This window comes from Puma concolor, chromosome A3, assembly GCF_028749965.1.
Source record: "Puma concolor isolate L17-30 chromosome A3, mPumCon1.1.hap2, whole genome shotgun sequence".
Taxonomy (NCBI): Eukaryota; Metazoa; Chordata; class Mammalia; order Carnivora; family Felidae; genus Puma; species Puma concolor.
In genome coordinates this window covers 115,158,946-115,184,591 of record NC_141669.1, presented here as the reverse complement: position 1 = coordinate 115,184,591, position 25,646 = coordinate 115,158,946, and the positions used below count along the sequence as shown (strand labels likewise).

General features: G+C 49.3%; 1 protein-coding gene across 13 annotated transcripts in view; it reads right to left on the bottom strand.

Moving 5' to 3' along the window:
* Positions 1 to 15,369, bottom strand: part of DNMT3B (DNA methyltransferase 3 beta) — a 42,149-nt gene extending 26,780 nt beyond the window's left edge. For 2 of the 13 annotated variants that reach the window (XM_086701968.1, XM_086701974.1), the window contains exons 1-2: positions 8,464 to 9,495; positions 8,198 to 8,317 (exon numbers count right to left, since the gene is read on the bottom strand). In XM_086701968.1, the coding sequence (XP_086558094.1) occupies positions 8,198 to 8,317; positions 8,464 to 8,601 (258 nt within the window). In that variant the 5' untranslated portion in view covers positions 8,602 to 9,495. Of the gene's footprint in view, positions 1 to 33; positions 286 to 8,197; positions 8,318 to 8,463; positions 9,505 to 9,561; positions 9,710 to 10,957; positions 11,654 to 15,072 lie in introns of those variants that run through there. The other 11 variants (XM_086701977.1, XM_086701978.1, XM_086701972.1 and 8 more) reach the window with 10 other exon arrangements.
* Positions 15,370 to 25,646: the final 10,277 nt, after the last annotated feature.

Sequence of the window (25,646 nt, the reverse complement as noted above, 5' to 3'; positions counted from 1 at the left end):
GCCCCCCCCCACCCCATAGCCTGCCCCCCTCACCAAACTCGGAGGCTCAGGACTTGGTTCCATGTGGCCAGGCGGCCCGAAGGCTCAGACACCAGCACCCAGGACAGAGGAGGGGGCTGGGCTGTGGTCTGAGGCTTAGGCTGTTCTGTGCAATTAGCCGGCCACTTCAAACAATGCCATTTAGGACCCGCCTGCCCGGGTCTGCCTGCAGCCAGCCTTGGTCCCCTCTGCCCCTGGCCCCCTCTCCCTGCCCAGCCTCCGCAGGGCCTCAGGAAGCCAGTGCATTATTTTCCCTCCTGACCCCTTTGTTTGCTCTCTCCCTTCCCCTCAATCTCCAGGTCCTCTTCCCACCCGCCCCCTCCTCCCCCACAGAACAGCTTCTCTCCTCTCCATGGCAGCACAAGCCCCGCCCCACCCCAACCTCAGGGGCCCATTGGTCTGCTGGCCTGTCGCTCACTCCCCTCCTCCCTCACCAGCTGGGGCTCAGAGTCCCAAGTTCCCAAGAAGGGAAAGGATGGAGGAGCACAGGCAAAGGACTGGGGCAGTTAACAAGGGGCATGCTCCCCATCTGCTCCAGCCTCACCCCACCTCTGGGCCTTTGTCTCCCCACTGCTGCCTGTCCTGGTAACTGCATCATCACCAGGCTATTTAGCTCAGACCAGCTCAGGCCAGGTCCTCGCTGAAGGTTTGAAGGGCTGTGCGACCTTCATCCTGGTCTTCAACAGATGTTGGCTGCAAGAGCGTGCACCTTTCATTTACGCCTATTAATGTGATTGTGGGCCCATTTTATAGAAAAGGAAAACTGACAGACAGGATTAGTCTCCAAGGCCAAAAATCACATCTAAGAGGTAGGGCACCAAGGCAAAACTAGAACCTAGGTAGTAGATGAGGCCCCCAGACACCCATTCCATACTTTCCCCCAAACTACTCCAGAGGTATTTGCCACCACACCCTATTGCTCTGGACTGAAAAAGCTTCCTGAGCTCTTGGGAAAAGCTTCCTGAACAAAAGGCTGCTCATCAGCACTGAGCACTCCCAACCCCTGGGCCCCATCTTGGGGACTCACCGCACCGTACCAGATGACGCACACTAGCCTCCCAGGGTACCTTCTAGAAACATCCTCTAGGCTACAGGGCGGTGGACTGCAATAGTGATGTGGCACCACATCCACCAGGGGGCGATGTGGGGAGCGGTCTGAATTGGCCTGCAGCGCCCCCAGGTGGATGGGCGGTGTGCCCTGGGGTCCCGAAGCCATCCTCTGCACCTGTCCGTCCCCCAGGCCAGGGCATGGGGCAACTAGACCCCTGCTGTATTTCCCATAAGGCTCAGGGAGCAGCACCTCTGGAAATCACCTGGGAGCTGGTCAGAGCTGCAAAATCTCAGGCACTGGCCCTAGACCTCCTAAGTCAAGACCAACATGTTCGAAAGACCCCTGGGTGATTATGTGCAAGTTAGAGAAGCATTGTTCTGGTTCTAAATGTACACTGATCCATAGCACATGGTGGCATCTACCTACCCCACGTGGTCCAGGGTGTACAGGGCCACACTTCTTGGTCTGCTTTCTCTTGATACATGTTAAGGAACCTCACCAGCCCCACGGAAACAGAGGAATGCCTGACCTGGTCTGATCAGCTGCTCCTCACCCCCATTCACTGCCAAGCCCTGACCCGGAAGAACAGGTTGGCTGACCTACGGCCAGTTCCTGTGAGGCCAAGCTGCCAAAATCCGAGGAAAACTGCTGGAGTGTGGTTCCAAGTAATAATTAATTCCCAGCGTCTTACCCTTGGCCAAGCCAGTGAACTAAATAACCTAGGTAGCCTGACACCAGGAGGGCGTCTGCGTCATGGGGTGTAAGACACTAAAGGGTACACAGAAGCTTGGGGAGGGGGGGAGGGCAGTGAGGCCTTCCAGTCAGAAGCTGGTAACAAGCAGGTCAGAGGCTGAAATTGAGGGCCATTACTTCCCTCTCATCCAGGGCCCAAGATTCCCTCAGACAGCCCTTTACTGTGTCAGTCAGGAGGCTCCCTCCTAGACAGGCCCAGGTGGAGCCTGCAGCCAGGAGCAGACAATGATTAACTACCTCGGGCCTTCCCCCAGGGCCTCAGCAGCGCCAACCTGTCCCCCAGTCTACCAAGCAGACATGTGAGCAGAGCACCCTTCCCAAAGCCGCATGCCAACATTCAGGAAAAATCTCCTGCCCCTATAAACTAGGCACATGAGGACTGGAGGAAGGTTCAGGGAAGGACACCAACCAGCTCTAAGTGTCCTCAGCTACCTGGGCTAGCCCGGGAAAGCTGTTTTAAGTTTATTTTTGAGAGAAAGAGACACAGCGTGAGCAGGAGAGGGGCAAAGCGAGAGGGAGGCACAGAATCGGAACCGGGCGCCAGGCTCTGAGCTGTCAGCACAGAGCCGGGACGCGGGACTCGAACTCACGAACCGTGAGTTCATGACCTGAGCTGAAGTCAGAGGCTTAACTGACTGAGCCACCCAGGCACCCCAGCGGGGAAGCTGTTTTAAAATACTCCCCCTCTCGGGGCGCCTGGGTGGCGCAGTCGGTTAAGCGTCCGACTTCAGCCAGGTCACGATCTCGCGTTCCGTGAGTTCGAGCCCCGCGTCGGGCTCTGGGCTGATGGCTCAGAGCCTGGAGCCTGTTTCCGATTCTGTGTCTCCCTCTCTCTCTGCCCCTCACCCGTTCATGCTCTGTCTCTCTCTGTCCCAAAAATAAATAAAACGTTGAAAAAAAAAAAATTTAAAAATACTCCCCCTCTCCCAACGTATAATTCGATTATGTGAGTTGCATCACCCCGGATGTGCATTGACATGAGCTTCCCTTGCTGTCTTACTGTCACAACACACACCGGCATCCAGAACCTGCGCAGGCTGAAAGGTGCCCAGCTCAGTGCCTCTCCCTGACCAATTCTACACACAGGATGAATGAAGCGCGCCTCCAGGCATGTGCTACGGCTGCCTCCTCAGCCTGGAAGCCCTCCCCATCTCTCTCTACCACATACCTCCCTGTTGTTCAGACTCCAAAACCACATCGTGACAGTCGGGAAGGCTTCTCCCAATACTCCTGCTCCAAAAAGTAATAACCTGGCCCTCCGCACACAAATCCTCTCACCTAAAGATACAGTAATTTTCTTTCAGCGTTTACTACCCTATATGCAACACCCTCTTCGGTGCTCTAGCTGCATCAACTCATTTAATCCTTCAATGTGGTTCACAGTATCCCTATTTTACAGATGGACAAACTGAGGCACAGATTAAGCAACAAAACACACACTTGTTAAGCAACATAATACACACGTGACCAGCGTGACTTGTTAACGTGCTCAAGTCCAGTTAAAGTTAGAGAAGAACACATAAACTTAACCACATGCTCTTGAGAACAGGAAGAAATTAGTACCAGAGACCGGCGTGTAACGAATGGTAGAGACAAATCACCGTCATCTCTTCCCACCACCTCTTGGATAATGTGGCCCCCAAGACAAGCCGAGTGCTTTACCTAGTGTGATCTTTCTAGCGCTGGAGAATAGCCTGGCTGGGTTACCACCCTGAACGAGATGGCACCTTCCGGAGGGATTTTTCCAGAGTACTTGCTGTGCTAACCGAACAACCGTGCCTTGCTACCCCAGTGTTGTAACAGGGCCCAGGTCCTGACCGTAAAAGCTAAAGGTGGTACAAACCGCTCTCTCAGCCCCCACCAGATCCCGAGGCAGGTCCTGTTATCAACCTGCTTTGGACAGGCTCAGATGAATTAATTAAGTCACCCATCAAGGTGGCAATGCCAAGACTCATGCCTAGGCAGTCCAGGGCACGTGCCTGTAACTGCCGTGCCAAGACACGGCGGCCAAGAATTCTAGTTAGGGACACTGCCTCACCCATCCCAGAGACTGTGAGGAACTTTAGGGCTGAGGGACAGGACCCACCGTGATGCGTGGTGAACCCTGACCCTTTCCCAGAAGCTGGGGTCCAGCACATGATTTGGGGGCGGGCAGCAGCACAGGGTGGGCTCACCCGCAAGGTTCTCCCTGCAAGGCTCTGCCTCATTAGTGCAGGGTGCCTGTGTCCCAACTGAACCAGGTCAGACGTGTCCAAATGCAATGTGGCAGACAGAAGGGTGGGTGGCACCCCCAATTAGACTCAGGGAGGAGGCTCAGGGACTCGTCCCCCCACCCGACCCAGCTATAAGGCTGAGGAGTGATGTCATTCACTTCCTCCAGGCTGGCACCAGCAGCAGTCATTTCACAGCATCTTGTAAATGTTAATTGCATTAATTAAATGCACAATACAGGAAGGGGGGAGGATGGTGGACATGATGGAGAAGTAGGTAGAAGGCGGGGCCACTTGGGCATCCCTGCCCCACATGAGTCCCCCCAGGGGTTAGAGATCACGCGAAGTAAAAGGGAGGTTGAAAGATATTCCCATTCACCTTTTAAAGAAATTTTGTCTTCTCCACAGCCCCTGGGAGGGAAATCTAGACTCCTGTATCCTCCCCCTCAGCCGCCCAAGTCTTTCTTAGCTGCTTCCCTTGTCGGAGATAACAAAATAGTTGAGATGGAGTAATTACTATGTATCTCACCGAAAAAAGAGAGAGCTTACTCTTATGATGCCCCATTTTGCAGATGAGTAAACTGAAGCTCAGAGGTAACAGATGGGCAGATTCCTTGCCCAGGCTTGCACAGCAGCTAAGTGATAGAGATTTAGACTTCACTCAGGAGCCAGATCTCAAAGACATTTTAAAACCAATATGCTAAGTATAGTTACAAAAGTGAAACCTGGGTAGGGACACCTCACCCAGGTGAGCAGAGAGAAGGAGGGAAGTGGGAACAATAAGTACAACAGTCTAAGAGGCTGGAAACAGGCTGCCCACCTGGCTGGTGGCAGAGTATGAGGTCACAGAGTTCAAGGTCTTTACCTGACTTTTAGGAAATCTTTGCTAAATTCCAGAAATTACCAGATCCATGGAAAGCTGGAATGAAAAAGCCCTCAATGGCTTTCTCAAACCCCAGTTTTATCATTTGTGAAATGAGATGACCTCCCCTAAATCCCTGGGTGGTTGGTGCTAGGGACCCCCAACGTAGAGGATGAAACCTTGAGAAGAACCCGGGGCTTACACATTTCCGTGTGCCATCCTGCCAGACTTTCCAGCTCTGCCTCACAAAAGCATCCCTTCATCCTGGGGCATTCAGAAGGAATGTGGACAACTGCTCCATGCCTCTAGGCCATGGCTGCAAGCGCCACTTTCATCGTACAGTAAAAACTGAACTTTGGTATATTGATCAGAATTATTAAAATAATTGATCCCAGCAGGGGTCAAATTAGACAAATGCAAAAAAAAAAATGGCTATAGGAACATGTTCCTTGCAGTACTGCTCATATTAGCAAAATATTCACAAACATCTAGATGTTCTTCAGTGGATGGGAATTAAATTATATACCATTACCCTTATAGATAATTCACAGAAAAAGAAAAAACTGGGGCACCTGGCTGGCTCAGTCCGTGGAGTGTGTGACTTTTCAACGCAGGGTTGTGAGTTTGAGCCCCACTTTGGGTGTAGAAATTCCTTAAAAATAAAATATTAAACTAAAGAGAGAAAACACAAGGAATATACAGAAAGATCTGCAAAGAAAAGGCAACTTAAAGCGGAGTTTCGAGTCAAGCTTTTTACCCTATAAACAAACGCAGCCCCCTTCCCCTACAATTATTTGGGAAACCCATGGAAGGGTGTGCAAATGTGGAGCGGAAACCAATGGTTAACTCTGACAATGATGGGTGGGAAGCAAAGGAGCAAAGGATTCTGGGAGCTGCAGTGCTCGCTCCTATAGTCATGTGTCCCTTAGTAAAGCCAGAGTGGAAGAGCCCACTGCCCTCTCCCCTAAGGCGTAAGTGAAGACCAAATTTCTATAAAGCCACCACCTTGGGTCTGCCCCTCACAGTAGTCTGCTCCTGCTGCCACACAGCCAATGCCTTAAATCTCAACTGTCCTCTTAGAGGCAATGGGGATACAGTGAGCCTTTGAGATGGCAAACTGACAATACCTAAAAATGCCAAATGTTCCATATCCTGTTACACAGGACTCTTCTGCTACAAATCAACACAGCCCAAAGCTCTTACCAAGACCTGAGTGCAAGCATGGTCACTGCTGTCCCGTTTATCATAGCAAAAGCTCCAAACAAATGACTGCCTAAATCCCATGCAGCCATAGTGGGGGATGGTAGTGAGAGGCAACGAATGAGGGAATGAAGAGAAGATGAAGCTTTGTCAAATGACAGTCTGTGCAACACAGTCTCAGTTAATACGCTAGCATATGCATTAAGCCATGTTCCTCCAGCATTTTGTTCTCTAACTGTAAAAAGTCAGGTCTCCTGGGAGGGTAGTTTGTGAGTGAACTACCATATGCTCATGTTACTTTTACAGTCAGATACTGTCCAAGAAACGTTTCTTTCTTTGAACATGGCCACTCAAGGGGCGTCTGGATGGCTGAGTTTGTTACATGTCTGACTTCAGCTCAGGTCATCATCTTGCAGTTCATGAGTTCAAGCACCAAGTCAGGCTCTGTGCTGACAGCTCACAGCCTGGAGCCTGCTTCTGGTTCTCTCTCTCTCTCTCTCTCTCTCTCTCTCTCTCTCTCTCTCTCTGCCCCTTCCCTGCTCGCACTGTCTCTGTCTCTGTCTCTCAAAAATAAACATTAAAAAAAAGAAAAGAAAATGGCCATACAAGGGGCGCCTGGGTGGCTCACTAAGTTAAGCTTCTGGCTATTTCAGCCAGGTCATGATCCTGGGGTCATAGGATCAAGCCCAGTATCGGGCTCCACACTGGGCAAAGAGCCAGCTTGGGATATATTCTCTCTCTCTCTCTCTCTCTCTCTCTCTCTCTCTCTCTCCCCCCATTCCACCACTGAACCACTACTCCTCTCCCTTGTTGTGCTCTCTCTCTCAAAAAAAAACAAAAAAACTCTAACGAAAATGGCCATTCAAGTTTAAACAATCTAAATTTACTTGTGTATGGTATGAGGTAGGGATCTCATTTTTCCCTATAAGGAAAGCCAAACACACGTAATGACAAGCATGTCCCAACTCCTCTTCTTTTATAAAGGTCCCCCCATGTATGTAGGATGTTTCTGGACTGACTTTTCCCTTTGGCATTTATCCCTTGCCACCCCTTTTAATCATCGTAGCTTTACTAATAAGCGCTCCTATGCTAGGGCAAGCCTGCCAACCTTACCGAAAATTTTTGCCAGTTTTCTCCCTAAAGGTCTTGCACATCCCTTAGTTTACATTTTCTTATTTCTGGTTCCCTCTTCTAGTTAGTCCCCAGGGGATTTTTCTAGGGAGCTTAGCTCTGCACACAAATAAATTTACACAGCATTTCTAGTTGATTCAACATGGGAGGACTTACAGATTACTGCTACCATAATCAGAAAGTCATAATATTTATGTGTGTGTGTGTTGTATGTATGTATGTATGTATGTATGTATGTATTCTTTTAGTATATTTTGTAAGACAAAATTTTGGGAGCACCTGGCTGGCTCAGTCAGAAGAGTATGTGCCTCCTGATTTCAGGGTTGTGAATTTGAGCCCCATGTTTGGTGTAGAGATGACTTAAAGATGGTCAAAAGGTACAAATAAATCCCTGGGAAGTAATATACAGCACGGCAACTAAAATATTATATTGTATGTTTGAAAGTTGCTAAGACAGCAAACCTTAAAAGTTCTCTGCACAAGAAAAAAAGTATAGGGGCGCCTGGGTGGCTCAGTCAGTTAAGCCTCCCACTTCAGCTCGGGTCATGATCTCGTGGTTCACTAGTTCAAGCCCCCATAGGCCTCTGCGCTGATACTTGGAGCCTGGAGCCTGCTTCAGATTCTGTGTCTCCCTCGCTCTCGGCCCCTTCCCCACTCCCACTCTGCCTCTCTCTCTCTCAAAAATAAACATTAAAAGAAATTTTAGGGGTGCCTGGGTGGCTCAGTCAGTTGAGCAACTGACCTCAGCTCAAGTTATCATCTCAGGGTTCATGAGCTCAAGCCCCGTGTCCAGCTCTCTGCTCTCAGCTCAGAGCTAGCTTTGGATCCTCTGTCTCCCTCTCTGCCCCTCCTGTGCAGGCACTGCTTGCTCTCTGACAAAAATAAACATTAAAAAAAAAAAAAGCCTATGTCCCACATAAACCACTTTTCTCAAAAACTAGCTACAATTACCTGGTATGGGCAAGGGTCTGCCAGTCTCAACAGTGGTGAAGCAGGCCTGCAGGCAAAGAGCGGGCTGTAGCGGGCACTCCTGAGTATCTTAACCCGACACATCTGTGCATCCTGCCAGTTCTGTGAGTCCAAGCCAGGTGGGGACAAAGGTCTCAAAGAAATGCAACAGCATTGCCATCCACATTCTACTCCCTGCTAGCTGTGTGGCCTTAGGTAATGGTGACAATCAAGCTTAATATTGAGCAATCACTCTGTCCGGCGCTTACACAGAACTTCCCAAGACAGATCAGCATGCTGGCAAAGGCCACTCTCCTACAAGCATCAGACAGGAGCTCCCCCCGGGCTTCAGGAGCCATGCTCGGCACTGAGAAGCACAGGCAGACAGACAACGGCCAACAGCCCATCCTCACGGAGCCCACAGCTGGTTCAGGAGAGGGTGGTAGGACAAAGCCAGGTGGTGGAGGAGACAATAACAAGGCTGGTTCACCCCAAACTCTACACTGCTCTCCCAATATAATTAAGACCCTTTTTCAAGAGCACAACAGGACAGGTTTTGCCCACACCTCTATACAGATTTGCTCAGAGTTTTCCAAATCCTTCCACCCAGTGTCGCACACTGCCTCTTGCATAACCCGGAATGACCCAGAAGATCTTTGTCACAGCACCTGCCTGTTCAGGCTTCTAGCCTAGTTAATACTCCGTTTCTCACCACATCCCGGGTGAGCCAGCTTCCTTCTGCTTCTTTCTGCTCCTCTCTCCTCTAGATTCTAGTGCTGCAGCCACAAAACTCAGGCAGAGCAATGCTTCAGTCAAGCCGAACAGCGCACATTCATGGAGCCAGGGGCCCAGCACTGTGCTGGCTGCTGGGAACACCAACTGCCCGAGAAAGCATCGTCCCTTCTCCTAGAGCTGGAAGCCTGGGTTCCAGCCCCAGCTGTGGCCCAAGTGTGTCCACTTCCAACAGCAAACAAATGCTGCTTAGGAATAGACCCAATTAGCCTCAGAAGATGGGACTGTAGGGTGGATGGTAAAGAAATATTTTGGTATCCCCCTGGGTCAGCCTGTTCTGTAGGCCATGCTCCTCCTCCAGCCAGAGGCTTACACAGGATCCCTGAGACTGAGAGCCACATTCTCTGCAGCCAGGCCTGTGCCTCTCAGGCAGGACACTAGGAGATCCCTCTCCTCTGGTGACAGACCCAAGGGCAGAGAACATCGTTTCTATTTGGGGAGACCCATAGGGATGTGCAAGTCATTGTCCCAGAGAAATAAATGCTCCGGTTCAAGTCTCAGATGACTTTCGTCCTTCTCAATCATGAAGATCAAGCTCAAAACTTAAATATTAAAAATGAAAACTGTAGGGGCACCTGGGTGGCTCAGTCGGTTGAGCACCTGGCTTCTGCTCAGGTCATGATCTTGCGTTTCTGGAGTTCAAGCCCCACACTGGGCTCGCTGCTGTCAGCAGAGTCCGCTTCAGATCCTCTGTCTCCCTCTCTCTCTCGGCCTCTTCCCCGCCTGCACTCTCACAAAGGAGAAAAGAGGAGAGGGGAGAAGAGAAGAGAAAAGGGGTGCCTGGGTGGCTCAGTGGGTTAAGTGTCCAACTTCTGCTCAGGTCATGATCTTGTAGTGAGTTGGAGTCCCGGGTCGGGCTCTGTGCTGACAGCTCAGATCTTAGAGCCTACTTTGGATTCTGTGTCTCCCTCTCTCTGTCCCTCCCCTGCTTGCTCTGTCTCTGCCTCTCACTCAAAAATAATAAACATTAAAAAAAAGCCTTTAAAAAAAAAGAAAAGAAAAAGTAAACAGAAAAAAAACCCTCAGAAATAAATATTGGAATGAGCACTAAACAGAGAACAATACTCTCAGGGAGATAAAAGATGGATGAGGACTCCATTACACATGGAATTTCTGGGACAAGAACACTTCAAAACAAAAGACAAAAATTAAAATATTAGGGCTTGGAAGCTGAGGACCATCTCCCAAAAAGCAGAACATAAGAACAAATGGTCCAAGAAAATTCCACCAGGCCAGGAGACTTAAGAGTTATAGAATGAGAGGAGAAAAAAAACTAGGGAGGTGATGATCCAAGAAATGTATTCCCTCAACCTTAGGAGCCCCCAGCCACCTTGGGCCTCTTCCCATCCCACACCTGCTCAGTATCCACCTGCCCCCAAAAGGAAATGTATTGGTTAAGAACCTTTATCCACTGACAACTGTTTACTCTCCCACCCATCAATTCTCGGACATTTTTGAAAGCGCATTTCTAAATCTCCTGTAGTCTTTCTATGGCTACCGCTCTTCACACATTTCAAAGGCTATAAAAAGACAATTTTCTGCAAAAGTTGAGTTTGATCCCTGAGTCACAGAACTAAAGCAGACAGAGAGAAGGTAGAGGGCACACAGGGGTTTGAGCTAGGGCAGAGCCCACAGACCACAGTTTTAATGAATGAAATCTCTGTGGGTGAGTCACAGGCAACTTTGACCAGGCAAGCTAATAATAAAAACAAAATTTAAAAAAAAAAAAAAACAAACAGAAGCCAATGGTGGCAGATTCGAGACTCTGTTCCCCCTGATCCCCAAAACTATTCTCCATCTGCTTGCAAAGGCCAGCCCCAATGGTGACCACAGTGCCCTCTAAGGCCTTCACCAATTGAGCCGTCTTTCCTTGCCAGTCTGTACTCCTTGGATCCAGGTCCCTTAGAAAGGCCTCCTGGTCCTATCTACATAGAAATGGAGGCCCCCAAATAAAAGCAAAACGTTGATTACCTTGGCATTGTGAAAGTACAGGTGATGACTAGTTTCTTCTTGGCATCTGAAGACGGTAAATTTGATTTTCACTTGTATGAAGCATTTTTTGAAGTACTTCCATTCCCTACACAAAACAGGTCCTCCTAAATCTTTGCTTATTCCCTGGAAGAAAACTGAGGAGACTGTGCAAACTGGGACTGTGTTTCCCTTCTGGAGTAAAGAATAACCACTTGCCAATATTTGAGTGTTTACTACATAACATGCATTTTTTCAAGTTTATTTTTTAAGTAGTGTCTACACCCAACATGGGCCTTAAACTCACAAACCGAGATTAAGAGCCGCATGTTCTTCCAACTGAGCCATCCAGGGGCCCCCGTAACATGCAACATTTACTCAATTTTTTAAGCTATAGCAACTCAACAGACTTAAACATCCCCTGCAATTAGCCAACCATTCTTGGACTATTTTACAGATGGAGAAATTGAGGCTCAAGCCAGTGACTTATAAATGGAGTGAACAGGTATATAAATCCAGACTTGATTCTAATGCCCAGGCCCCTTTATTGCCTCAGACTAATAATATGACCCAATGGATACCAGGCTTTTTTACAATACAGTTGACCCTGAAAAATGTGGGCTTGAACTAAAGGTGTCATATATGCTGATTTTTTTCAAGAAATATATTGAAAAAAAGTTTGGAAATGTACAACAATTTGAAAAAAAAAAGATTTAACTGCATAAGCTAGCAATACTAGGGAAAAAATTAAATTTTTTACATTTATTCATTAAGAGACAGAAAGGACAGTGGGGGAGGGGCAGAGGGGGGGACAGAGGATCCAGAGCAGGCTCTGTGCCACAGTAGATGGTGACCTGAGCCGAAGTCTAACACTTAAGCAACTGAGCCACCTAGGTGCCCCGAAAAAACTTAAGTTAGGTATTATTGGAAGACTAAATTATACAATACATGTAACATACAAAGTATGTGTTAATAGACTGTTTATGTTCTCAGTAAGGTTTCCCATCAACAGTAGGCCATTAAATTTTGGAGGAGTTAAGTTATACATGGATTTTCCAGTGCATGGAGGCAGAGGGGTCAGTGCCCATAACCCCTGGTCCCATCAGCTACAAAAGGGATCTGATGAGATCAGCCCCCACAAAAAGTTAGACAAATCAGCCCCTCACTTTGCAAAGATAAGAATGGTCTGAAAATGAAATGAGGAATTCTGCACTTCTCTGATCCAGCAACCTGAATTCACAATTAAAAAATAACTCACAAGAACGGGCCAGAGCTGAGGCCCTATACCTATCAAGTGCTGGAGGAAGGTGGGGGCATTTGTCATGATATAGGACCCAGGAGGAGTTAGAGATTTAAAATGGACTAGCCCAGGGTGGCTCAGTCAGTTAAGCAAGCGTCCCACTTGGGCTCAGGTCATGATCTCAAAGTTGATGGGTTCGAGGCCCTGCATTGGGTTCTACATTAACAGTGCAGAGCCTGCTTTGGATCCTCTGTCTCCCTCTTTCTGCCCCTCCCCAGCTCTCACTTTCTCTCAAAAATAAAATTAAAACCATAAAAATAAAATAAAATAAAATAAAATAAAATAAAATAAAATAAAATAAAATAATAAAATGCACCACCTCAGATGAAATTGGAAAAGGTGTCTGAGCAAGATGGCTTGCATGAGAGCTGGTCTGAGACAAAGGAATCACAAGGTAAGTTTTCCTGGAAAAACTTTCCCAAATCGGAAACGGGTCCCTGGGGCTGCAATGAGGGGTGACAGGCACCGTTGGGTCGCAGGCCCCACGTGGCTGAAGGAAGGAAAGGAAGGCAAGGTACTTCCCCCAACCCTACCTCCCTTGCTCCTCCCTTTCACCCCCTGCAGCTCCCAGATACTCTCCTCCCCTCCTAGGGTCTGAAGGAGGGGCAGGTAATGCCTATGCTTTAGGCGCATGATGCAGCCAGGCCCAACCCCTTTGTCTTGGCCCTCTTTACCCCAAGGAGGAAAGGTAAAGGATCTCACTTAGCTCTGCAATTATGCCTCCAAGGTAGGCCTCAAACTTTTGGGGGACGGATGGTAAAAGCGGCCCCAACCCGTCAAAAACCCTGGCTCCTTTCAAAAAGTAACAAAGGCGTTCCTTCCTGCCAACTCCCAACAGGAGTTGGAAAAGCTTTGGAAGGATTTGGAAAAGCTTTCCTAACTGAAAGGAATAGGGTACCTTGGTGGAATACAGGATAGGTAGGGCCAGCAGAGGTCCCTCCCTTCATCCCCCTTTCTCATTAGTGGCTGCCCTAAAAAGAGGGGCTATTGGTTAACTATTTCAGATGTTAACATTCATCACCTGCTATGCCAAGCACTATCCCATCGAGCCCTTTCCCCAAGCCCAGTGTGGAAGGAGCTATTGACACCCATCAGACATCTAAGGAACATAGAGGGTTAAATGTTAAATCGTGCATAAAACTGGTTTCATTCTTACACAACCTAGGGTTATTAGTAACACTGTTCCTATTTCACAGATGTAATAACTAAGGCACAGAGGGAAATGAAGTTGCTGGGACAGATTTAAATGCATGCCAAAGACTTGTGTGCCGCTAAAGAGGGCAGCCAGCTTACCCCACGTGCTAGCTAAGGATGCCAACAGTAGCAGACTTTTATTGAGTAATTACTGTATACCAGCCCTATAAAATAGGTATCATCAGTTCAACCCTGGAAAAATAGAGGCAGTCTTGGAATCCATGGTGGGGGCACAAGAGGCCAGAGCAGGTGTTGGGGAGGAGGGCAGGGGTAGGTCGGTGTCCTGAGCCCTCCACCTGAGAGCGGCAGAAAGGTTACCCCTCCTCGGGAAAATTTCCGTCAGTCTAAACCCACAGCATCCAGAAATCAGGAAGCGGTCCAAATTCACTGTCCGTAATTCTCATTAATGCATGCACTCTCTCAGCTGGGGGCGGGGTAGGACGTGGGGGGGGGAGCGTTGGAGGGGGGGGGGCGGGCGCGAGGGAAGTGGGGAGATGGGGAAACACAGGAGCCCAGTCTCTCAGGCCAGAGGATAAGGGGAAAGGGCAGACTGGAGGCACAGGCCTGGGGCTGGGCCCAGAAAGGCTGCCCTTCTTTGCCACAGGTGAGTAAATCCAGCAGGAAAGCCCGAGCCCAAGAGCGGCTCCCTGCTGCTAACTTGCTAAGTCCACCCCGCAGTCTTTCCTGGTTTCCACTTTCTCTCCTACGAAGTGGGACTCAACACCTACTCTCCCTCGTCGAACCATCACACTAACAGGGAAGCCGGTATCGGGGAGGTGCTAAAGGTTTTGAGACCTCGGTTTGCGGAGTTTGGGAAGTGGGACCGGCTTCATCCCGGAAGAGGGGAAAAATGGAAAGTGAGCCCCCAGGGCAGGCAGCGTGGCCGGGGCAGGGTGGCGCCGCCCCAGCCGGGCTCCTCCCCGGCCAGGTGTGCAAAGGGGAGAGGGCAGCCCCTCCCGAGGACGTCCCGGCAGTCCCGCTGTGCCTCGCCCCGGTGGCTCATCTAGAGAGGACCTCGGGAGGCCACCCCCCTGGTGCACACCCTGGCCCACCTGCTCGCCCGCACCCACACCCATTACTTTTCTCCCATCCCTGCGAGGGGGTTAAACGGGTTTCGCCCGAAACCCTCTAGTCCAAGTCTTAAGGGACGGACGCCCACCTTCCTGGCTGAACTCTCTCCTCTTTCCCCCGCCCCTAATGAGGCTCCCTCTGAAGCCGAGGCCAGGTAAGGACTCCCCCTCCTGATGACCAAGACCCCTTCTTGCTCCATTTTTCTCCGGAGGAACACGTCCTCCCTTCCAGTCTAGACCCCAGGAAGGCCACCCCATCTTCCCTCCCTGAAGACAAACCTCTCTCCCCGGGGTCTTGGGACTACAGCAAGATTATCCCTGCAAGACACAGCACCCCCCGCCCTATTTTTCCTTCTTGTTCCAGGTGGTCCAGCGGTCCTCTCCTCCCCTACCAAGCCGGGTCTCTAGACGGATGGGAGCCGCTCCCCCGGACGTCCCGGAGAGCGGGTCCCTCCTGCCAGTCCCGGGACCCCTCTGTTGTCTCTTCCCTCCCCCCACCCCAGCCCCCGGAGCCCCCGGACGGGCGAGCCTCCCCCGGACCACGGGGCGCTCACCTGCCGAGAGCCTGGCTCGGGCGCCGCTCCGCGGTCGAACCGCGGGTCGGGACAGGCTGGCGGGAGGCCGGCGGGCGGCCGCGCAGGGCGCTCGGCTCGCGAATCTCCGGCGCCGATCACCGAGCTACGTTTACTTGGGCCACTTAACCCCCGCGCTGCCGGCCGGGCGCGGCGGCCGCCCGCTCGCCGGCCTGCCAGTGGGCCGGTGGCGTCCGTCGGGGGGCGCTAGGGGCGTCCACGCGGGCCGGGTCCGCGGGGCTGGGGGGCGGCTGCGGCGCGGAGGCAGCGCAGGCCGGACCAGGCAGCTGGAGTGGGTGGGGAGGGGGCGGTGCCGAGGCCCCTTGTAACCCTGGCCCGGCGCTCGCCCCGCCCCCGCCAAGGGGCGCCCCCGCCGCAGCCACTCAGAGCGGGCCCCGGGCGCGAGCGGGGGGAGCCGGGGGTGGGGACGAGGGAAATTTGAAATCACTCCGGAGCCTCCCCTCCGCCCCTCCTCCACAGGCACCGCCTCCTGTTCCCCCCCCACCTTACCCCTGGCCTGTTAAATTACCCACCCCTCGAACCGGCCCTGATGGGGAGCTCGCAGGCATCCCCCCAACTCCGGGACTCCACCGGTGACCCTGCTTCCCCGCCCCCACCCCCCCCCCACCCCAAGCTGGCACGCGCCGGTCTGGATGCAGGGCCCAGAGAGGGAAGCGCCCCCACTGGAGTCACACAGCAGTTGAGTCTTCCCTCTACCCCAACCTCAGCCCCAATGCTACCAGGGCGCTGCCTTGCCCCCGCCGGTCAGTCACCCCCTCTGGACCCTCGGACCAGTCCTTCCTTCCTTCCTCCCACCCTGCTGGGCCTTTGTCAGCCATCTTGAGGGGAGGGGAGGGGAGAGGAGAGCAGACAGGGAAGGCAGTCAGGTCCTTGGCTGCCTGGGTTCTCTGGTCCCGCAGGCCTCACCAGCAGAAGGAGAAGCCCCACTCTGTTAGGTTTTTCCACTGCCTCTGCCCTTAAAGGGCGTTGAACTTTTGGAAAACAGCTCTCTTACTAACATTTATCGCACCCTGGTATTTATATTCATATATTTATTTGTCTTCTTATCGTGCGTGTCTCTCCACACTTTAGACTGTGAGGGCAGGATGGATCTCCGGGTATCTTAGCACACAGTAGGTGCTTAATAAATATGTATTGAATGAATGAGTGAAAGAACAAACGGGTGATAACATGATGGCCTGCAAGGCCCTATAGGAGCTGGCTCCTGCCTGCCTTTCTCTGCATCTCCTATCCTCCTCACCCACCCCCACCCCCCCCTTTAGGCAGCCTTCTCACCACTCTGCTCTGAAACGCATAGAGCATGTTCCTGGACGTTCCTTGTCCAGAGATCTCTACATGGCCAGTCTTTCACCCTTCTGTTCTCTGCCAAAAGGTCATCTTCTAGAGAGGCCTTCCCACTCTGCCGCCGATCACCCCACATAACAGTCTCCCCTCTCCATCCCTCCTATTTCATTCCCTAGATAGCACTCTGAGCTCTCTCACATTGTTTTGCCAACTTCCTTGTTTACATCTTTCTTTTTCTTGTTTTTTTCTTGTGACACAGGTACCATAAACTATCCTCCGTGAGGGCAGAAACCACATCTATCTTGCTCCAAGCTGGATGTCTAGTGCCCACAGGAGGCATCCAGTGCAAGTTTGTTGAATGAATGAATGAACACAGGTTTCCAGCCTCCAGGGCTCCAGATCTCTGAGTAAAACCACAGCTTTCTCCCTTCATCTCTTACCAGGCCTTTGCAAATTACTACATGGCAAACTCTGTAGAAGCTACAAACATTTCTAAACCTATTGGATCTTGTTCTACCTAGGAACCTGGATGGAGGTTGAGGAAATATGAAAGTGAAATGGGAGAGCCTCCCGTGAAGGAGCAGCGAGATCTTCTTGGCCTCTGGCCCAAACATCCAAAATTGGCTTCCAGTCAGTTGGTGTAGGAAGAATGGGATCTCTCAAAGGACCTGGGGCTTGGCCCCCATCTGAGGTATGCCGTTAGTGGAAAGAAATATATAAGCTGGTGGGCCTTTGGGGAGGGCTGGTGGGCCCATTTTCTGATCCATAAACCAAGATCTGCCACATGGAAAAAGATGTCTGTACCACCAGGAGTGCCTGGGAGGCCTAGGTTAGGTGCCAAAGGGGTGGTTTTCCGGAACATGCAGACATCTCTGGCAAAAGCAGACCACCTAACTTCAGAAAAAAAGTAGAGGATCCGAACGAGCAAGTGTTGAGTCCTATCATCTGGAAAGGAAGGAATGCCAGAATGGGTGAAGGAAAAATGGCATGACGTCTCCCTAGGGCACAGCACTTTATAATTTGCAAAGTTCATTGGTCATGGTCACCACCTCATTTGAACTTCACAGCCACTCCATGAGGAGTCAGGGCAAGGAGAATCAGGCACCCCATTCCAGATGAGGGGTCTGAGGCCCAGAGAAGAGATGGACTTGTGCAAAGTGGGTCAGCCAGGCAGCCTGACCTTGACTGAGCACCTGCTATGTGGCAGGTGGCTGGCTAGAAATTGAGACAAGAAAGCCCATAGCTTACCTGCTGGGTGGAGAGCATCAGAAAATGAACACATATAAGGAAATAAGAGAATAAGATCAATCTGGGAAGAAGATAAAATGGAGACAAGACTGATGTAGCCAGGGGAAGACCTAGGTCAGGATCCAGCTTGTGGACAGCATGTGGTAGGGACAAGCAGGACACCAGTGTGGCCAGGACTGAGGGAGTGAGGAGGGGAGAAATAATAGGGGGCCAGGTCTTGTGGGACCTAGTAAGCCATGGCAGGGGATTTGGATGTCACCATTTGAGCCACGATCTGACTCAGATGTTTAAAACACATCCAGGTGGGGAGATGGACAGGGAAGGGACCTGGTCTGGAAAACTGAGGATGGTAGCCTGGACCACGGTGGGAGCAGAGGAGGTGGAGAGAAGGGACTGAATTTGGGATAGGCTGTGGGGATTGGGGCAAGTAGTGCTGATGGCTCCAGGGGGTAGAGGAAAGGATGGCACCACGGATGGCCCCTAGAATTTCAGCCTGAGCACCTGGGTGAAGGGTGGCGCATTTACCTAAAGGAGGAAGGTTTACGTAATGCGGATTTGAAAGGGAGCTCAGCAAGTCTGCCTTGGCCTTGGCTGCATGAATGTGGAGTCACACTGTGGTCTGGGCTGCTACCCAGGTCCCCTGACTGTGTCCAGTGCTCCTCTCACTGTCTGAGTGGTAGGGCATGCCATCTACATCTCCCACACCACACCCCTCCTCCAGGGTGGTGGACCCATTCTCGGAAGGATGGACCCACGTGTCCTAGAAAGGGATTTTTCATCACACACTGTGGTTGGAATCCCACCTCCAAAGTTGCCTGAATCTGATAAATCACCTGGTCTCTCTGAGCCTCGGTTTCCCCAGCCAGAGAGAGAAAATACTTCATTGGCACAGGGAGCATTAAATGACCTTAAATGAAAACATTGATGCTGGATTACCCAGTTGGGCAGACAAGGCTCCAGGCCCCAAAGAAATATTTTTATGAAAGATTTTTCTTTCTTCCCCCAGACTCCCCAAGATTTTGCTTTTTGATGTTTAAAAAACCATGTAGCTAGGGTGCCTGGCTGGCTCAGTCGCTGGAGCATTTGAATCTTAATCTCTGGTTGTGGGTTCGAGCCCCACATTGGGTATAGAGATTACTTAAGAATAAAATCTCTAATGGGCTCCTGGGTGGCTCAGTTGGTTAAGCAACAGACTCTTGATTTCGGCTCAGGTCATGATCTCACGGTTTGAGCCTTATGATGGGCTGCCACGCTGACAGGATCAGCACAGAGCCTGCTTTGGATTCTCTCTCTCCCTCCCTCTCTCTGCCCCTCCCCTGCTCACTTGCTCTCTCTCTGTCTCAAAATAAATACATAAACTTAAAAAAAAAATCTTTAAAAATAGGGGCGCCTGGGTGGGTCAGTCGGTTAAGAGTCTGACTTCAGCTCAGGTCATGATCTCATGGTTCGTGGGTTCGAGCCCCGGGACAGGCTCTGTGCTGACAGCTCAGAGCCTGGAGCCTGTTTCAGATTTTGTGTCTCCCTCTCTCCCTGCCCTTCCCCCACTCGCACTCTGTCTCTCTCTGTCTCAAAAATAAATAAACATTAAAAAAAAAATTTTAATCTTTAAAAATAGTAATAAGAATAAAAATAAAATCTTTAAAAATAAATAGTAAGCAAAAATAAAAATTTATCTAAGCAGATCACAATTATACTCACGATGGTAATCAATGTTTATAAGGAAACAACAAAAATTCTGTGATTAAAGGTCATTTGTTTCGTCATCTGAAAAAACACATAGATAAGGGAATGTCCTTGCTCTTAGGAAATAAACACTAAAGTATTTAGAGGTAAAGGGGCACAATATCACCAATTTGCTCTTAGATGGTTCAGAAACAATAATATGCGTATATATACGCATAAAGCAAATGGAGCAAAATGTAAACAAATGGAAAATCTAGCTAAGGCATTCATTCATGAGTTCCTTGTACTAGTCTTACAACTCTTCTGTAAACTAGAGCTTATGCAAATAAAAAGATGCCCCCCAAAAATTAACGTTAAAAAAGTGAACCAGGGGTGCCTGGGTGGCTCAGTTGGTTACGGATCTAACTGCAGCCCAGGTGAGGTCAAGCCCCGCACTGGGTGAGCTCCAGTCCCAGTTTTGGGCTCCTTACTGTGCAGAGCCTGCTTGGGATTCTCTCTCTCTCTCCACCCCTTATGGGATTCTCTCTCTCTTCCTCTCTCTCTGCCCCTCACTCACTCATGCTCTCTGTCTCTCAAAAATTAATTTAAATTAAATTAAAAACTAAAATATAAAAAGAAACCACACAGGGGCACCTGGCTGGCTCAGTGGGTAGAGCATGTGACTCTAGATCTAGGGGCCTTGAGGTCAAGCCCCACACTGGGTGTAGAGATTACTTAAATAAATTTTTTTACAAAGCACACACAAAGGGGCCCCTAGGTGGCTAAGTCGGATGAGCATCTGACTTCGGCTCAGGTCATGATCTCTGTGTTTGTGGGTTCGAGTTCTGCGTCAGGCTCTGTGCTGACAGCTCGGAGCCTGGAGCCCGTTTCGGATTCTGTGTCTCCCTCTCTCTGTCCCTACCCCACTCATGCTCTGTCTCTCTCTCTCTCTCTCTCTCTCTCTCTCTCTCTGTCTCTCAAAATAACTAAACAATGAAAAAAAAATTTTTAAAGCACACGTAAATATCATGCTAATCAACACATTGATGGATTTACACTTAAGTTGTGGTTAAATATGGTACTTGTGTTGAATTCTACCACTGTTTTCTCAACTCTCAAAGCAGCTACAGGTTTTTAATAACATACAAAGTGCTAAGCACTGTGGTTGTTGCATAATAGGTTTTTCACATGTGGTAGGTATTTTTATGAGCAAGTGACTTCATCTCTCTATGCCTCGATTTCATCATCTATAAAATGGAGGTAATAAGAGCACTTCATAGGATTGTCGTGAGAATCGTGTAAGTTGATATACAGAGGGCATTTTGAACCATAACAACCATAAACATGCTTAGTAAATTTAAAAAATACATTGTTATTTTTTTCATGTTTATTTTTATTTTTGAGAGGCGGGGGAGGGACAGAGAGAGAGGGAGACAGAGGATCTCAAGCCGGCTCCACGCTGACAGCAGAGAACCTGATGCGGGGCTCAAACCCACGAACCCATGGGATCACGACCTGAGCCGAAATCACGCTTAACCAACTGAGCCACCCAGGCGGCTCCCAAAAATACATGAATTCATGCTGCTCCTATCCCCTGCTGTCCCAGCTCTTGGCAGGTGCAGAGAAAAAAGCTCTCGCTGCCTCCCCAGCATCACATAGCCCTGTCCCTTGGGTTCCAGGCTGCCAAGGCAAACCCAGTTCACCGCTGGATCCACAAGCAGTGGCTAGTATGATGAGCCCCATATAATAGTTGAGGAAACTGAGGCTGTGCAAGGTAAGGAGGTTTGCCTGAAAGCCATAACTGGCCGGTGGCAGAGCTGGAACTAGACTCCCAGCTCAACCCCCACCCTGTGCGCCGCCCCCCCCCCCACCTTGTGTGCTATGCTAAGGAGTTTGAGCCTCAGTCAACTCCCAGTCTGATTGGAATAATAATAATAGTAATGACTGCTTCCTGGAGTGACTGCCGGCATTCTCTGAGCCCAGGTATGTGAAAGAACTCTATTGTAAACTACTCAGTCTCAATTGTAGTGTCATTAAAGGCCACCTTCATTTGCAAAGTGGGTTCCTCACCTTTCATTTTCTGCTGGAACACCCAGATTTCTCTCTGCCCCAGTCGACCCACAGAAGGAATTCTTTTATGCCTTTCAAACCTAAAAATGGGCCATTGAAATATCTGCTTTAAATATACCTGCCTAGACAGGTACACAGAGTCTGGCCAGGTATTATTCATTAGTTATTATTAACTAAGCATGCTAGTCACAGCCATCAAGGGAATAACCCTGTGCCAGGCACTGGGCTGAGTGTTTTACACATATTATTACACACTGATGCTTGCGTCCCCTTTACGAAGTAGAAAGCGGTGTTATCTCCATGTGACACACGGGGAAACTGAGGGCCACAGAGGCAGAATAATTATTCCAGGTCGTACTGCCAGGAAGTGTGCCGAGAGCCGAGATTAAATTCTAAGCCGTGGTCTTAACCACTTTGCTACCCTGTAAAAGTTTTAGCATGATGCCTATGAGGTGGCACTGGTGAGCAGGTGAAGGGACCCTGCATCTCCCGAAGAGCCCCTCGCTCCCTGCACAGCCCCATTGACTTTCCTTTGCCCGGGGAAGTGAGTCCGCCCGTGCCTTCTCAGCCGGGGAAACTCTGTCCTGAGGCTCTGCTCCTGGCATCTTCCTTCTCCTCCTCCTTTCCCTCCTTCAAAACAGAGAAATGCCCTGGGGTGGGCATGGAAGTTAGGATAGGAAGTAGGCCACTCTTCCTCTCTCCATTCCCTACAGAAGCAGTTCTCTCCTCGCTGCTGTCACTGAGGAGGATGCCTTGGTGGAGGAGGGTGTAGATATCTATGGAATGGGTGGGAAGGGCTGGGGGCAAAGCACACAACAAAAATGGACTCAGTCCTGGTTCTGCCCTCCTGGAGCTTACAACCAAGTAGGGAAACAGACACTAATTCAATTTATCTCATAAACAATTAGGAGGTTACAGCTGTGTTAAATGCTAAGAAGACAAAGACACGGTGAATAAGAGGAAACGTTTTCGGTTTTAGGGCCTGAGAAATCTTCCCTGAGAAAGTGATGGTCCAACAGCGCTCTGAGGGGATGCAGGCTACAAGGTGGAGGGAAATGTGTGTGTGTTCTGGGCACTGGGAGTAGCACTTGCTAAGATCCTGGAACACAGAGAACTGAGAGGAGGCCGTATGTGGCTCGAGCAAGCAACTGGAGAGAAAGAATCCGGTGAAGAGGGCAGGGCCAGATCACGAGACCTTAAGCAATGAAATCATTGGAGGGTTTTCAGCAGACAGATTAGTAATGTGATCAGATGTAAATAGAGCATTTTGCATCGTGTCTGGCACAATGGTAGCTAATAGAAAGCAAAAAAGCCCTCCATTCTGCAAGTTTCTGTACCTGTAGGTAATATTTTATCCCAATTTCTCCAGACATCAAATGAATGAATGCTCAAGTTATTTATCATCATTATTATTCATAGTGGTAACAATATTACTCCTAATTTGCTTCCCCTGAATTGCCTAAGGAGATGATTTTTTATTTTTATTTATTTATTTTTTTTTTTTAGGAGATGATTTTTTAAAAGGTATGAGACACAGTTAGGAGAACACAGCCCTGGGGCACCTGGCTGGCTTAGTCAGGAGAGCAAGTGACCCTTGATCGCGGAATTGTGAGTTGCAGCCCCATACTGGCTGTAGAGGCTACATACGTACCCATGGATGTACATTCATACACAAACTTGAAAAAAAAGAAAAGGAAAGAAAACACAACACTATTGCCCACCACTGCCCTGAAACACACTCCTCAGAATGGCCCTTTTAAGAAGAGGCCCCACTGCAAAATAGTCCATGATCCGTTTTTGGCTTTTGACCTGGGTCCCAGGTGTGAACCACTTACTGCTTTCCCCATCCTGAGCCTTAAAACAGATAGCATGCCTTACTTTTGAGAGAACGTCCCTCCATTTTTTGTGACGATCATGAAATAAGGTATTCACCCATACTTGATCGGTTTCTGACTTTTGGAAGTTCTTTGAGTAAGTCTTGCTTCTGCCACTTGTTACCCAGCAGAGCCACCTCGCCTGGCTGAGCTTTACCGTCTCCATCTGTAACGTGTGGTATGGTGAGTGTTGAAAGGAATGACGCATGCCCTCATGTCTGTCCTCGTGCACATTGGCACAGACTTGAGCCTGGAGATTTTCCTGAAGACACATCAGCTGGGCTGGTGGTAGAGATGGTGACAGGGAAATACAGGTGCCCAGTGACCAGGCCATGTTTACCTTTACAAGTTTTAGGCCCCAGGCCCACCCCAGTTCTGTTTCTGTTCTCAGGGCCTCCGAGAGACCTCAGTCCACCTTCCAGGTTTCAGGGTTCCACCTGAAGTTCTTGTCTGTTACACCCAGGTGGATGCCTAAAGGATCTTACATTATAAGGTCTTTTTCATCACCCCTACTCCAGTGCCCTCAAGCTTCTGCTTAAAACCCTGACACAGGTCACTCTTGATGCAAAACCCAAAGTCCTGGAGGTAGGATTGAGGCCACGTAATGTTTATGTGTGTAACATCTTGTCCTTTCCTCGGCCAATCCATATGGACAAAATGTCCATGTCAACACATATGACTGTCATTCTTTGTAACTGCTTCCCAGAATCCCACAGGATGAATGAACTGCAGTTTATTTCACAACGGATCCTGCTCATGGACAATTCATCTGTTTACAAGTTTTTCCCATTACAATCCTGGTTACCAAGAACATTCTTCTATATTTCCTCTTCATATGTATATACACTTCTAGTTTTATAGTTACTGTTCAATTGTCCAAGATGACTATGGAACAATATATTAGTTAATTTTATAATTTTCCAACATTTTATTATGGAAAATATTCTAACATTCAGCAAAGTTGAAAGTATTTATGGGGAACACTCTTATACCTCCACCCAGATTTTGCTGTTAACATTTTATCCATCCAGCCATCCATCTTACTTTTTGAAGCATTTCAAAGTAAGTTGCAGACATCAGTACACTTCCTTCTAAACATTTCAAAATGCATTTCATTAACTAGAGTTTAACATTTGTTTACACTTTTTTGTCTTCAAGGTAAGATTTGCATAAAAGACAGGAACACATCTCAAGTGCACATTCCCTGAACACTTATATGCACATATACACAGGTGTGTGCTTGTGTAACCCAAACCCCTATGAAGATACAGAACATCATCATCACCTTGGAAAGTTCTTTTGTCCTTTCCAGGCAATCTCTGCCCCAACTCTTGCAGAGACCATTGGTGTTCTAATTTTTTCCACCACTGATTGCCTGTTCTAGGTCTTTATGTTTTTTTAATGAGTGTGAGGATGGGGGAGGGGGGGAGGAACACTCCCTACCTACAATTTTTTCTTCCTTTTATTTTAATGGGAGAAAAAAAGTATCTCACCTCCTCTCCAACGCCTAAAGGAATTTCTTCCTGGTCAGGTAAGTTCTATTCCTTCTTTGAGTTCCAATAAGCAATTAACTTCTCATTCCCTGGGACACATGTATTTAGGCTCTGAGCTACCCTAGTGTAGGGACCACAGTTACCCGACAACAGGTGCTCAATAAATGTTTCTTCCCTTGAAACCCTAACTTATTTTTCTCTTACTTTCAGACACACCATAAAGTACCTGTGGGTTTTCCTTTATTTCTGGAAGCTCAGGTTGGACTCCTGAGGAGGGTAGGATGGTAAAGGGAAGAAGGTCAGCAGCCTGGTCTCATTCTTCCATCAACCCACTGAGTGACCCTGTGCAAATGTTTTCCCCAGTCTGGGCACTGGCTTCCCACACTGTCAAACAAGGAAGATGGGACGGTGTGGAATGGGGCCAAAAACCTTAGTGTCATTCTTCACACCATTCTCTCATGTTTCCACACAGGATCTACCGGCATATCTGACAGTTTTTCCTTCAGCTCTGATACCAAATCTGACCCTCACCACTCTTCCAGTGCCAGCACCGTGGTACAAGCTACGGTCCTCACTCCACCAGAATCCTGCACCCAGCCTACTCACTGAGCCCCTAGCTTCCACCCTTGCCCATTCCTGTCTGCTCTTCCAGAGCAGCCAGGCCGGTCTTTGTCCAAAGCCCTCCTGTGACTCCCTATCCCACTGGGAGCAAAACCCAAAGTCTTTCCAAGGGCCCCCATGACCTTGACCCAATCCCACCTCCTACCATCTTCAGTTCTCACCACACTGACCTCTGCTTTTCCTTGAGCATGCCAAGCATACTCTGACCTCAGGGCCTTTGCATTTACTTTTCCCTCTACCTGGAATTCTTCCCCCCAGATACTTGCATGGCTCATTTCTTCAC